Below are 12,770 nucleotides of genomic sequence, written 5' to 3'. Positions count from 1 at the left end.
CTGGATTAAATGAGGCCTCAATGATGAATCTTTTCATACCTGTAAATAACACCTACCTAATTTGCACATTCCCAGCATCTCAATGCTACTGTGAGGCGGTTGGTTAAGTGTCGTCCAGTGATAGGAGCCTGAAGTACAGAGCTCAGGGTCCACCTGGGGACAGGAAGTAGGATGGGAGTAGGAGCCCCGGACTCTCTCTTCGCTGCCCTGAATGGTCCATGAGATATTTTAGCAGAAGAACGTAGAGCAAAGTGGAATTGGAGGAGAGGCTGCCACGCTGGTTCCCAGCTCATCCATAGCCCTGTACCCTTTGACCCTCGTCGGTGCTCCTGAAAGTCAGCACAGTGCTGGCAACACGCTCTGGGGCTCTGTAGTTGTGTTTTAATGCATCGGGAAGACCGTCAGGCCTGCTGCTGGGTTGCCGGGAGTGATTCAGGAGACTTTGTTTCCATTTCTCCTCTACCTTGGAAATACGGAATGTAAATAGGGGCCCCTGAGAGGAGGCCTCCATTGTGATTGTTCCAAAAAAGTCCTGTGGCTGTTAATTGCAGTTATTGACTCCTGGTTGTTTTGACTGAAGGTTTCCCAGACTCCCCATATCTTACACTCTGTGCCGTATAGCTGTTTTGGTTAGCAAATTAGATTTTATTGATTTATACTAATATGTGCCCGGTGGGCAGTCAGTCCGTTTGCCTCCCGCACTGCCAGCCTCCTAAGGCCTGACCAAAAAGTCCCTGTGTACCTGTTGTTTGCCATCACGTAGTCTCGGACACTCTGAGCTACATGTCCAGCCACTACAGTCCTAGCGGTAGCCAGAGCCTAGAAGTAATTCTCCTGTTGGCCAGAGGAGGTGCTGGTTGCTGATCTGTAGTTGCTTCTCTAAGCAGATTTACATTTGGTGAGGAGGCACCATCTTGAACAAAAGTCAGTACGACATGGAAAAGAGCACAGGCCAGGCCAGCTGCAGATCCCCTTGTGGAGTCAGTGCCACCCTGGGTCTGCTTGTTCACACGCAGAACAGAGGAAAAGCCCCTCTTGCCCTGCCTGCCACGTGTGTGGTCTTTCTTTCAAAATATGTGCGGGAAATAAACTGAAAGCGGTCCCTATCCTGAAGCAGCTTATGTTATAAAAATAACCATTACCAAAGTTCTGTTCGTTATTGGAGGTCTTTCTTCAAATACGATATTTTAGCATATTAATCATTTCCCTGTTTTTGTTTAATTTTTATCTCCCTGAGGAAAGAAAGAGATCATTGCAGATCATGGGGTCATAGAGCTGGGAAGGTCACCTAAGCCAGCCCTCTCCTATTACCAATGAGGAATCCTCTGCCCAGAAAGGCTGTGACCTGCACAGCTAATTCTGTGGTCAAACTAGAACAAAGGCCAAGGGTTTTTACTCCCATTTTGGTGTTTGTTTGTTTTTGCTCTGTTATACCCTGCTGTCTGTCCAGGCACTTAAGAAGGGGTTAAGATTTAATAAGTGCATTCAGATTGAGAAAGTCATGAATGTGTCCTTTTTCGTCAGAAAAGAGATTTTGATTTCGTGAAGTACAATAGGATGAAGATTCTTGTCCCATTTTTAGAATCACAAGTTTGAACACCTACATTTATCTAATCCTCCAAAATTTCTGGTGATTGAAATGCCTGAATGCCATATCTGTTTGGAATAATGTGAAGAGGAAGGGTCAGTAGGAGGTGGCTTTCCAGACCTTTTAGCTACAGCTGTAAGCAGAGTTTGGGAGTGACAGCTTTAATAACCCTCTTAAGCCGATGGGTTGGGAAATAAGGTCAGCAGCATTAAACCCTCAAAGAGCTGGAAGAATGTAGGATTGTAAGCAGTGGTCACCACCATTAGGCTTACATCCTAAGGGACTTTGCCAAAAACAGATCACTAGGAAAGTTCTCTGGAGCTTCCAGAAGATGATACACAAATGTCCCGTTGGTTGTCTCCCTTCCTCGTCCACCTTAATTCCTCTGGGCCCTGCTCTAGACCTGGCCTGAGTCGCCTCCCCTCTAGACAATTGCACCCGCCCTCGTGTTCTCCCTTCTCCTCTCTCACCATGCTAACCTTCCTAAAACACCTCTTTCCATCTGCTCAGTGTCTCCCTAGTGACCTTCCTCAGTCTGTCCTCTGTCAGCTGCTCTGGTCCTCTCTCTCCCTTCATGGTTGCCGGTGTGAACTGCCCTCATTCCTTGATGGCATGATGCGTATCAGTGCAGCGGTGAGGGTATAGCTTCAGCACGCAGGCAGACTGAGCCCCATCCTGCCCTACCAGCCTAGTGACCTCAGGCATGTTAGGCAACTGGGCTCAATTTTCTCATCTCTTAACTGGGGACAGTAAGACTTTGTAAGAATTTGTAAGAATTTCATGAAATCCTGTAGGTAAAAGTGCCTCCTAGTGAGTGCTGCTAGTTGCTGATACTATTGTTATTGTCATCTTTCCTGCTTCTCTGCCTTTGGTTCTATTATGAGTTTCACTCACCTAAGTCCTTCACTTCCCCAAGGCCCAGCAGTATCCGGCCTCCCCATTCACAAGGGCGCTAGCCCTTAGTATACCCAGTCCCATGTCCTCAGTTTTCTTTGTGGCACCAGTGCCCAGCACAGTACTGTCCCAGCCAAGGTAGCCTGCTTCTGTGCCTCAGATGCCTCAAGCCTGCTCCTTCCTCTCCTCTGAGAGTGCCCCTCCCCCAGGGGGTCTGTGGCTGCCCTTCATTTGGGTCTCTGCTCACCTCATCCCAGTGACCTTTCCAACTGTGCCATTTGCAGTAGCATCCCTCTTCCCCTTAGATATATTTAACCTGTTGGCTTTTTTTTTTATAACAGTTATCACCACCTGGCAATTATATTTACTTCCTTACTCTCTTCCACTAGAATCTACACGACACGAGCAGCTGAACTTGGATTTGTTCATAACCTTATCTCCAGAAGCTACTTGGCATATAGTAGGAGTTCAAATGTGTGTGTGTCTCTCTAAAATGAGTGGTAATAACTTCTTAGGTTTATATAGGGAGACTTATAGTTTGCTGTCACATACATTCTCTTGCTTGCTTCATAAAAACCATGATAGAAATAGTATTAGCTGTACTTTGCAGATGAGAAACAAGCCCAAAGAGGTTTAAAGGTTTGTCCAAGGTCAGACATCTAAATAGTCCCTGAGCTTTTCTGACCCCCAGGTCCAATGTGGTTGCCGAGCACCAGGCTCTGTGTTAAGTGTGCTGGTGGTGACGAAGGGCAGCGGCCAGCTTGATCTTGGAGGTTTCCACGGGTGTTACAAGTCACAGGGACAGACTGAGAAGGCGCAGAGGGTGTGGCCACTGCTGAGGTGGCTGCTGCTAAGCGAGTTCACCTTCTCAGTCTCATGATCCTCCCAGCAAACCTGCAGAGCCACCGGAGCAGGGCTTATGGTTCTTACCTGCATTAGTATTTCTTTGATATTGATAAGGCTTTCCCCTACGTTGGTATTTCTGGCTTTAGGTCCACTTTTGTACACACCTTTACTTTTTAACTGCTTTTCCTGCAAATACAGTCTTGTGCAATGTTATCTTTATGGGAAGGTTGATAATGGTATAACTGCTGAGTGCTGCCACTCTGGAGCTAACCAGAAATACAAACCGAGTTTTTTAGGTGAGGGGGATAAAAACAAGACAAAAACCCTTATGTGCCTCATCGTTATTCTGTCTTTTGTCTACTCAGTTTTCCTTCCCGCTGACCCCCTCACCCCCACCCCCACTGCCTCTGGCCCAACCCAGTGATTTTGGTCCCTGGAACTACCTTATTTGTATTTTGACGTGAACTCACTTAACAGTGTTTTAGAATGTACAATCTAGCATTAGAAGAATAGAAACTAATTTGGGAAGGGACTGAACACATATAATGGGAGATGCATGGTTTCACGTGAGACCAGGAAGGAGATCACTGCTAATGGATACTGAATAAGGGATGGAAGGGTATCTGGTGTATGTAAAATACTTGACTGGGTATTGCAGGAGACACACAGGCATAGTGTAATTATAGACCAGAAGTTGGCAAACTTCTGCAAAGGACCAGATAGTAAATATTTTGGCTTGTCAGCCAGATCGTCTGTCACAACTACTCACCTCTGCCACTGGAGCTCAAAAGCAGCCATAGACTAGAGGATAAGTAACCAATGGGCATGGCTGTATTTGGCCCAAAGGTCTTACTTTGGCAGCCCCTCCTATGGACAGTAAGTTCTGCAGATTTTGTAGGATAGCCATGGAAAGTTTTACTGAGGACTTGCGACTTGAGCAAAGCCCTGAAGAATGGCTATGATTTGACAGGTAGAGAATGAGCAATTGAATAAAATGATAAACCAGGAGATACAGGGAATGTTTATGAGACACTGAGCAAAGCAGCCCAGCTAGTGGTTAGACACCTGGTTCCTCATTGACTAGATTCCTGTTATGGGATATTTGTGAACATAAAGGACCAAGGCAGCCCTGTCCTTAAGCTTGCATCCAGTACACTGGGCAAATATAGTCATCATACCCACCTCAGTTGCTGGATACTTATGGGTGGGGCCTGTGAGTAATTCATCTGCTTCCTACCCTGGCAGAAAGGTAATTACCTGCCTTTCTCTAGAATTAAATTGCCTAGGTTTGCTTCCCAGCTTCATCACTGTGAGTCTCACTCTCCACATCTGTAAAACAGGGATATTATTATATTATTATGAGGATAATCCATGTAAAGTGATGAGTACAGTAGTACTCATAATAGTAAAAGCTTAGGAAATCGTAGCTGTTCTGTTTATAACCTCTAAAGTAGATTAGAAATATTAGTATTGTTTTGTTGGAATTATTTTAGATTCCTAAAGTGAGTATATGTTCAGGATAGCTTGACTGTTTTACTTTGTGTAAATAGGTTAAACTGATGAGTTTTTGAAAAGCTGTAGATGGTAGAAGTATTTGCTTCCCTTAGCCTTGTCTCTGGAGAACAAGAGCATATCCATGAGAGATGATAGCCGTAGTTCATACTGCCTTATGTGGCTAAAAATCCCAGGGTCAAAATTCTAGGTTAAAGTGATTGTAGGTTAGCAGTGCCCCAGGTACAAAAGCATATCCTTTCTGGAAGAACAATAGACTTTAAACTCAGGCCTCATAGGCTTCCCCCAGATGAATTCCAAGGAACACGAGTTAACACCAACAGTAACAAAACCCCTCATAACAGTACCAGGAGTGAGACTCAGTAGGAGTAAGAGGCAACAAATAAAAGAATCAGTTTACAGCAAAGACTTTAGGTGTTAGATTTAGCAGATACAAACTATAAACATTTTTATAATACATAATGTAATTTTTAGGAGAATTAAAGCAAGTATAGGTAGAAACGAGTATTGGAACAAGAGACTATCACAGTTGACCAGATTTTTGTTTGTTTGTTTTTTTAAAGAACCAATATGTGCAGTAATAGGGTCTGGGTATTTGGTGGCTCCCATCTTGCTTCTGACAGACACACATACACACAAACACAATATTAAATGTGTTCCTCTTTTTTAACTTATACCATTCAACCAACATTTCTGTACCAAGCACAATGGTAGGCACTGGCAGAGAAGACTACAAACGCAATGAAGAGATGGTGCTTGTCTTTTTTTTTTTTTTTTTTTTTTACATTTATTTATTTTTTGAGAGACACAGAAAGACAGAGCACAAGTTGGCGAGGGGCAGAGAGAGAAGCGGACACAGAATCCGAAGCAGGCTCCAGGCTCTGAGCTGCCAGCACAGAGCCTGACGCGGGGCTCGAACTCAAACTGTGAGATCATGACCTGAGCCGAAGTCAGACGCCCAACCCGACTGAGCCAACCCAGATGGGTGGCTGAGCCGCCCCGAGATGGTGTTTGTCTTTAAGGAGCCTATAGTAGACTCTGGCCTTTGTTTTCCGAAGGTGATCAGTCTTTGGAAGGCTGAAGACAAAAGACAATGGCGACTATAGACTTACTGGCCTAACAAGATTTTTTGGCCGCCATTTTACTGCCCACGCATAGCTAGGTCTGTCCTCCAACATACCGGTCAACGCAATTCACGTAGACCAAAAATGACTCAGTACATCCTGAGTACAGAAGTGCCCACTATTTTGGAGTTATTCTTGCACTGGCATACTCCTTTGATACCAGAGATTTCTGTAGCTTCTGGTCTTTGTAAGCTCCCTTCTACCTGGAACTGCTAACTCGCTGCCCAAAGCATTCATCTGCAGAAAGATAAGGTAATACTTCAACAGGAAAACTGGACATTTGCCCACAGGCCTTTAATCACTTTGAGACGTAACTAAAATACAGCAAATGTTTATTAATTCTGGAAATTCTAACTTACTGTAGTAAAGAAATTGATATATGCATGTATAAGACTCAAGTGAAATCACTGATGTCAGGAAGAATGAAGTACTGAAGGGCCATGGGGAAAGAGTGACATTTGTCTGAGTGGGTGCTTGAGGAAGGCTTCAAAGAAGACGTGGCATCTGAACTGGAGTTCGGAAGATGAATGGGATATTGATAGTTGGCTAAGGGGGTGGAGGTCATAGAGAGTATTCTAGATGGAGAGAAAAGCATGAAAAAAGATACAGAGACTTAAAAGTGTTAGGACTGTTTCTGCCAAGGTGAGGAATGTAGCTGGAAATCTAGGTAAATGGGACTCATTTCCCCATTGTGGACTTTCCTCTATTTACCCCCTCTACTCTCATTTTACCCTGTTACTGTGCTTTTCTTTTTGTTCACTTGGGATGACCCCTGGCGAGATACTTGGTGGGGAAGAACTTTCCTGTGCATATTAGTGGGATTATCAGAAATAGAATATTTATGTGACTATGAACCAGATTTTCATATGCATTACTAAATAATATCTTGGATCGGGTGGTTGGGGAATGTTTTTCAGGTTGAAAATATCCTCTTGCATGACCGAGGCCACTATGTCCTGTGTGACTTTGGAAGCGCCACCAACAAATTTCAGAATCCACAAACTGAGGGAGTCAATGCAGTAGAAGATGAGATTAAGAAGTAAGCCTTTCCTCTTCTTTTGGAGTTTCGTCCATTTGCAGATCAGCAACATTACTTTCAGCTTCTGGATGAGAAGGTCAGGGTGGAAAGACCAGGGTGCTAGTCATGGCCCCCCTTGTCTCAGAGCATCGTGTTGGGCAGTGGGATTGTTTGATTTTAAGAGGAGGCTGTGGAGTGGTTTGCAAGCGTTGGTCAATAGCGTAAAATGAAGGAATCATACAGTGCTTTATTAATGGACCAGTGGTCACTGTACATAGATATTTTGACTTAAGTCGCACAGCCCTTAAAAAGCTGAATGGTACACAAACCATAGAAGTACTGTGATGTTTTTAAGCGGAATCACAACAACTATGACATTACCAGTCAGTTGGATGTGCTTTTCACTGAACCCTGCATTGCTGTGTATTCCTTCTTGCTCCTAAGGAGGTCACCAATCTAATGGAATTAATGGTAAGTAGGAATGTGAAGTCTCTACAGATACTGAATCACTGACTGCCATGAGAAAAAGCTTCTTTAAATTTCTGGCTCCAGTTAAGAACCTGACCCATTTTCCCCTATTGTCAAGAGTGTTAGATTGTTCACAGGCCATAATACTACTAATAATCCAGAAGTCTAGTATGCACACCTGTATCCTGACCCTCAGTCTCCTTTCCTGCATCACTCTTGGCAGCCAAGCCTGGGGTGGGAAGACTTCTGGTCCAAGGCTCTGGTGGACACCTAGAGCACGGTGCCCTGTGGGCTTTAGAGACTCAAGCAGCATAAGTCACATGCTTGGCCACACCAAGATGCTCTTTGAAGCGGAGCTTGTACTCCTCTTTCCTTGAGCCAGAGATAAGGGGAAAACTCTTGCTTCATTCCTCTTCCGGCAGCAGAGATTCGTCCACCTCCCACCTCAGCTATTCTTTTTGCTGTTGTGCAGTGTCTCAGCCAGTATTACACATCAGCATTGAGCCACGCTTAAGGAAATTACTATTTTTAAAAACAAATCAGCAAGACATGATATCGAACAGTAAGGATTTGCAGAAGAAGATTTTTTCATTTGAGGACCCAAGAAAAGTTGCTTTTAGAGTTTATTTAAGTGCCTTAGCGTCTGGGTTGCCACACGCTCTCAGATAGAAGGGCTGCTTCTAAAGGGCCATGGGTGTGTACCCAGGACAGCTTTTCATTTTATCTACACTACTATTTCCTACTCTCTTCTGCAGATTGCTCCCAGGGAACTAGACTTTATTAATAGAAACATAAATGTATTTAAAAAGTATTTCTGCTACCCCTGGTTTTTAACGATAGCATTGACATATTTAACAAAAACCAAATCTCTTGATTGTAGATACACAACGCTGTCCTATCGAGCACCAGAAATGGTCAACCTGTACAGTGGCAAAATCATCACTACGAAGGCAGACATTTGGGTAGGTGTCAACTAACCTATCCGCATCTCAGATACCAGCAGTCTTGACTGTAAATTCCCAAGTCTAATCCAGGCAGTGCCATAGCAAGCGTGGCCACTGTACCATATCACTGTCTCCCTATCTCTCAGAGTTATTCTCGGGGTGACCTGCCACTGCTCCGTGAAGCATGTCAAAGGAAATTATTTTAGAGCTCTGTGAAAATTATTCAGGTGACCTGCCCATTATTTAGGTGGTTTTCATATATGTGTTACTAGTTCCTAAGAGCAAAATAACTGAAATACTTGTTCTTTTTCGGAACACCATTTGGTAATGCTGGTAGAAATATCGTAACTCAGCAGCTAAATAGTGGTGCTGAGTTCTAAATTCAGGTTTCTTCTAATAGGTTAATAGTACGTAGCTTTTATATCTGCTAGTAAGTGTGGATGATGCCAGTATGTCTCAGTAGACCCATTTGCAGTTATGGTAAATAAACCACTCGTAGCAATCTGCTTTATTTTTTTTAGGCTCTTGGATGTTTGTTGTATAAATTATGCTACTTCACTTTGCCATTTGGAGAGAGTCAGGTGGCAATTTGTGACGGAAACTTCACAATTCCTGATAACTCTCGATATTCCCAAGACATGCACTGCCTAATTAGTAAGTATCTCAAGTTTCTGGTTTCATATTTTTATCTCCAATCTCTAGGAATGAACTGGGGGGACAAAGGGATTAGATCCCAGGAGTGATGGGTTGGATGCAAAGATAGATAAGTCGATAATAGTGGGTCACTCAAAGATAATACCACAGTGTCTAGTTCGAGTGGTAGGTCTTTTTGCTAGAAATCTAAACTCTCTTAGGCTTGAGCAGAAATCCTAACAGTGCTTTGAGCAGTACAGTACCGCTCTGTTCTCTTGCAGTCAGTATGAAAGAGTCCAGCTGACTCCTATCAAGTGATAAGAAATTCATCTCTGCAAAACTGGAAGCAACTCAAATTGAAATGATTGCTGTGCGTTGGCTGGAGTGAATACATAATTAAGACTGTATAACTCTGTGGGACTAGGTTTTTTTTCTCTCTTTAGGTTAATCCCTGGATTTTGATAACAAGCATTTAAGCTCAACGCTTTGTTTGAAATGTTTTTTAAGATTCCCCACTCTTTTGCATCGTCACAGCAAGCATATGTACTAATTCATTAACCAGATGGCAGAACAAGCAATCTTTGCACAAGCCCTTGTGCGCAAATGTGAAAGCGATATTTTGTCATCTTTTTGCATTGGTCAAGGGATTCAGCATCTGAATTTTAACCATTATGGGTTATAAATCTTGAGTGACCCAGTTTGGGTCCTGGGTGGGGCTGTACTGAAGAAAACAGAAGCAAATGTGGGGTGGAGCATCTGACATTTGTTAAGGGCCTACTTGTGCCTTATTTAGTTCTTCAAGTCTTATGTAGTAAATATAATTATCCCCGTTATACAAATGAGGAAACTGAGGCTGAGACAGTATAGGTAACTTACCCAAGTTACCATAGTTACAGCTTTTCTCAAAACAAACAAACAAACAAAAAACCCCCAAAATAAAAACATAGTTACAGCTTTGAGATCACTACCTATTCCACAGTGCCAATTTTATCAATCAACTTCTTCTGTTTATTAACCAAAAAAAGGAGGGAGAGGGTATTTAAATAAATGGACTATGGCATTCAATGGTTGTTGAACTGTTTTCAGAGGTAAAGCATTAGAGTAGTCCCTCCTTATCCGTGGTTTGGCCTTCCACGGTTTTAGTTACCCGCAGTTGACTGCAGTAGAAAGCAGATGGTCCTTCTTTTGACATCTAGTCAGAAAGGTCAGTAGTAACCTAACATTACGTCACTGTGCCTGTGTCATTCACCTCATTTCATCTCACCACGTAGGCATGTTGTGCTCTCACATTGTCACAAGAAGGGTGAGTTCAGTATAATGAGATGTTTTGAGAGAGAGAGAGAGAGGCCACATTCACATAACTTTTATTGCAGCATATTGTTATAATGGCTCTACTTTATTATCGTTGTTAATCTCTGACTGTACCTAACTTATAAATTGAGCTTTGTCATAGGTGTGTGTGTAGAAGAGAAAACATAGTATATATGGGATTCAGTACTATCCGCAGTTTCAGGCGTCCACTGGGGGTCTTGGACCGTGTCCCCCATGGATAAGGAGGGACTACTGTTCTAGAATTGCAGCTTCGTAAATGAAGGTTGGAAGGAGATAGATAAGAAAATGGCCAAATTTGATGCTAGAATGGTAGGATAATTTTGTAATACATTTTTTTTTTCACATTTGGACAGCACGTTCATACTGGGAAAAGCAAGTCTTTGACACTGACATCTTTCCAAGCTCTGACCTATTTCAGTTTACAAACTACTTGAAGATTCCATGGTCTCTCTAAGGTCACAGTTCTAAAATTTATTGTGATTGCCCATTTACTCCCAATACACAGTTCCCCTCTGTTTTCAGTTTCTATCAGTGGTGTCACCATTCAAGCCTGGATAACTGAAGTTTAAGGTTTAGATCTGGCTCATAAGACAGAGTAAAGAGTCAGCCATTTTCTAAGCAGCATTCTTTCTTTGGAGTTTCTCCTGGTCCCATCCCATTCTCTGTTCCCATCACTGTCACCACGGTATATAGAGACTTGGCCAACTCATGCCTGTACTGGTGGACTGGCCAGCTGTCTCCCTCCTCCCTCAGTCGTCCGAGCACCGCTTCACCATGAGATCAGTCTTACAGAATGCCGCCCTGTCAGGTCCCTATTAGTAAACGTCATGATTTGCCAGTGGTCCTACAGTAGGGCCCAGCTTCTCAGCGTGGCATTTCAGACCCTTCATACTCTGGTTCCCCACCCCCACCCACCCGGCCTTATTTCCCTGTGTTCCCTGACAAGGAAATCTGTTCTGTCCTTCTGGCACCTGCATTTCCTCACAACAGGGCACTCTTTTGCCTTTCTTCAAGTCTGTTTTTGCCCAGACAGACTGTTCTGTCATCGAGAATATCTCTTTCTCCTCTTTCCCCTGACTGACTAAACTCTTTCGTGCCTTCAAGGCCCAGCCCAAACCCTGCTTCTTCTGTAAGTCCTCCGCAAGACTGCAGCCTCATCAGTCTTGCCTGCACTTGGTGTTCAAACCATTCATTTGATTCCTTAAACAGTAAATTGCCTTGCATCGTTGTTGGTGTGTATGCATGTGTCTGTCTCTGTGTCTTCAGAAAGATTTTTTCCTGGGGATTTTTCCAGCTTCAGGGCAGAAGCTTAAAGGACCTGGAAATAAACAAGTGTTCTATAGATCATGTAAAAGTAGAGATGTGTTTATTATTTTGTAATTTCTTTTAGAATGGAAACCAGTTAATATCTCCAACAAAGGAATAATAAGTCAGTTCTTAAATTTTTTTCTTTTTTTTAAATATGAAATTTATTGTCAGATTTGTATCTATACAATACCCAGGCTCATCCCAACAGGTGCCCTCCTCGATGCCCATCACCCACCCTCCCCTCCCTCCCACCCCCCATCAACCCTCAGTTTGTTCTCAGTTTTTAAGAGACTCTTATGGTTTGGCTTTCTCCCTTTCTAACTATTTTTTTTTCCTTCCCCTCCCCCATGGTCTTCTGTTAAGTTTCTCAGGATCCACATAAGAGTGAAAACATATGGTATCTGTCTTTCTCTGTATTACTTATTTCATTTAGCATAGCACTCTCCAGTTCCATCCACGTTGCTACAAAAGGCCATATTTCATTCTTTCTTTCTCATTGCCACGTAGTATTCCATTGTGTATATATCAGGGAAATACAAATCAAAACCACACTGAGATACCACCTCATGCCAGTCAGAGTGGCTAAAATGAACAAATCAGGAGACTATAGATGCTGGAGAGGATGTGGAGAAACGGGAACCCTCTTGCACTGTTGGTGGGAATGCAAACTCCACTCTGGAAAACAGTGTGGAGGTTCCTCAAAAAATTAAAAATAGATTTACCCTGTGACCCAGCAATAGCACTGCTGGGAATTTACCCAAAGGATACAGGAGTGCTGATGCATAGGGGCACTTGTACCCCAATGTCTATAGTCAGTTTTTAAAGTTGGAGTTTTGAAGGGCACCTGACTGGCTCATTCAGTGGAACATGAGATTCTTGATCTCAGGGTTGTGAGTTCTAGCCCCACGTAAGGAGTAGAGATTACTAAAAGAAGAAGAAGAAAAGGAGGAGGAGGAAGAGGAAGAAGAAAAGAAAGTGAAAAAAAAACCCACTGAGTTTTGATTATAATTATCAAGGATAATCATTTGTTTAGCAAGATATCATGAACTAAGGAAGGCAGAAGCAAGACTCCATAACTTCCTAGGTACCAGAATATGAAGGTG

General features: G+C 43.1%; 1 protein-coding gene across 17 annotated transcripts in view; it reads left to right on the top strand.

Annotated features, from left to right (window-relative positions):
- AAK1 (AP2 associated kinase 1) overlaps positions 1–12,770 on the top strand; it is a 169,700-nt gene that overhangs the window by 98,009 nt on the left and 58,921 nt on the right. For all 17 annotated transcript variants that reach the window (XM_027072282.2, XM_053200719.1, XM_053200717.1 and 14 more), the window contains 3 exons: positions 6,882–7,003; positions 8,331–8,412; positions 8,916–9,048. In XM_027072282.2, the coding sequence (XP_026928083.1) occupies positions 6,882–7,003; positions 8,331–8,412; positions 8,916–9,048 (337 nt within the window). The remainder of the gene's footprint in view (positions 1–6,881; positions 7,004–8,330; positions 8,413–8,915; positions 9,049–12,770) is intronic.

The sequence above is a fragment of the Acinonyx jubatus genome, chromosome A3, assembly GCF_027475565.1.
Source record: "Acinonyx jubatus isolate Ajub_Pintada_27869175 chromosome A3, VMU_Ajub_asm_v1.0, whole genome shotgun sequence".
Lineage (NCBI taxonomy): Eukaryota > Metazoa > Chordata > Mammalia > Carnivora > Felidae > Acinonyx > Acinonyx jubatus.
Note: the sequence above shows the minus strand (reverse complement) of the source record. Positions and strands in the feature narration are given on the sequence as shown.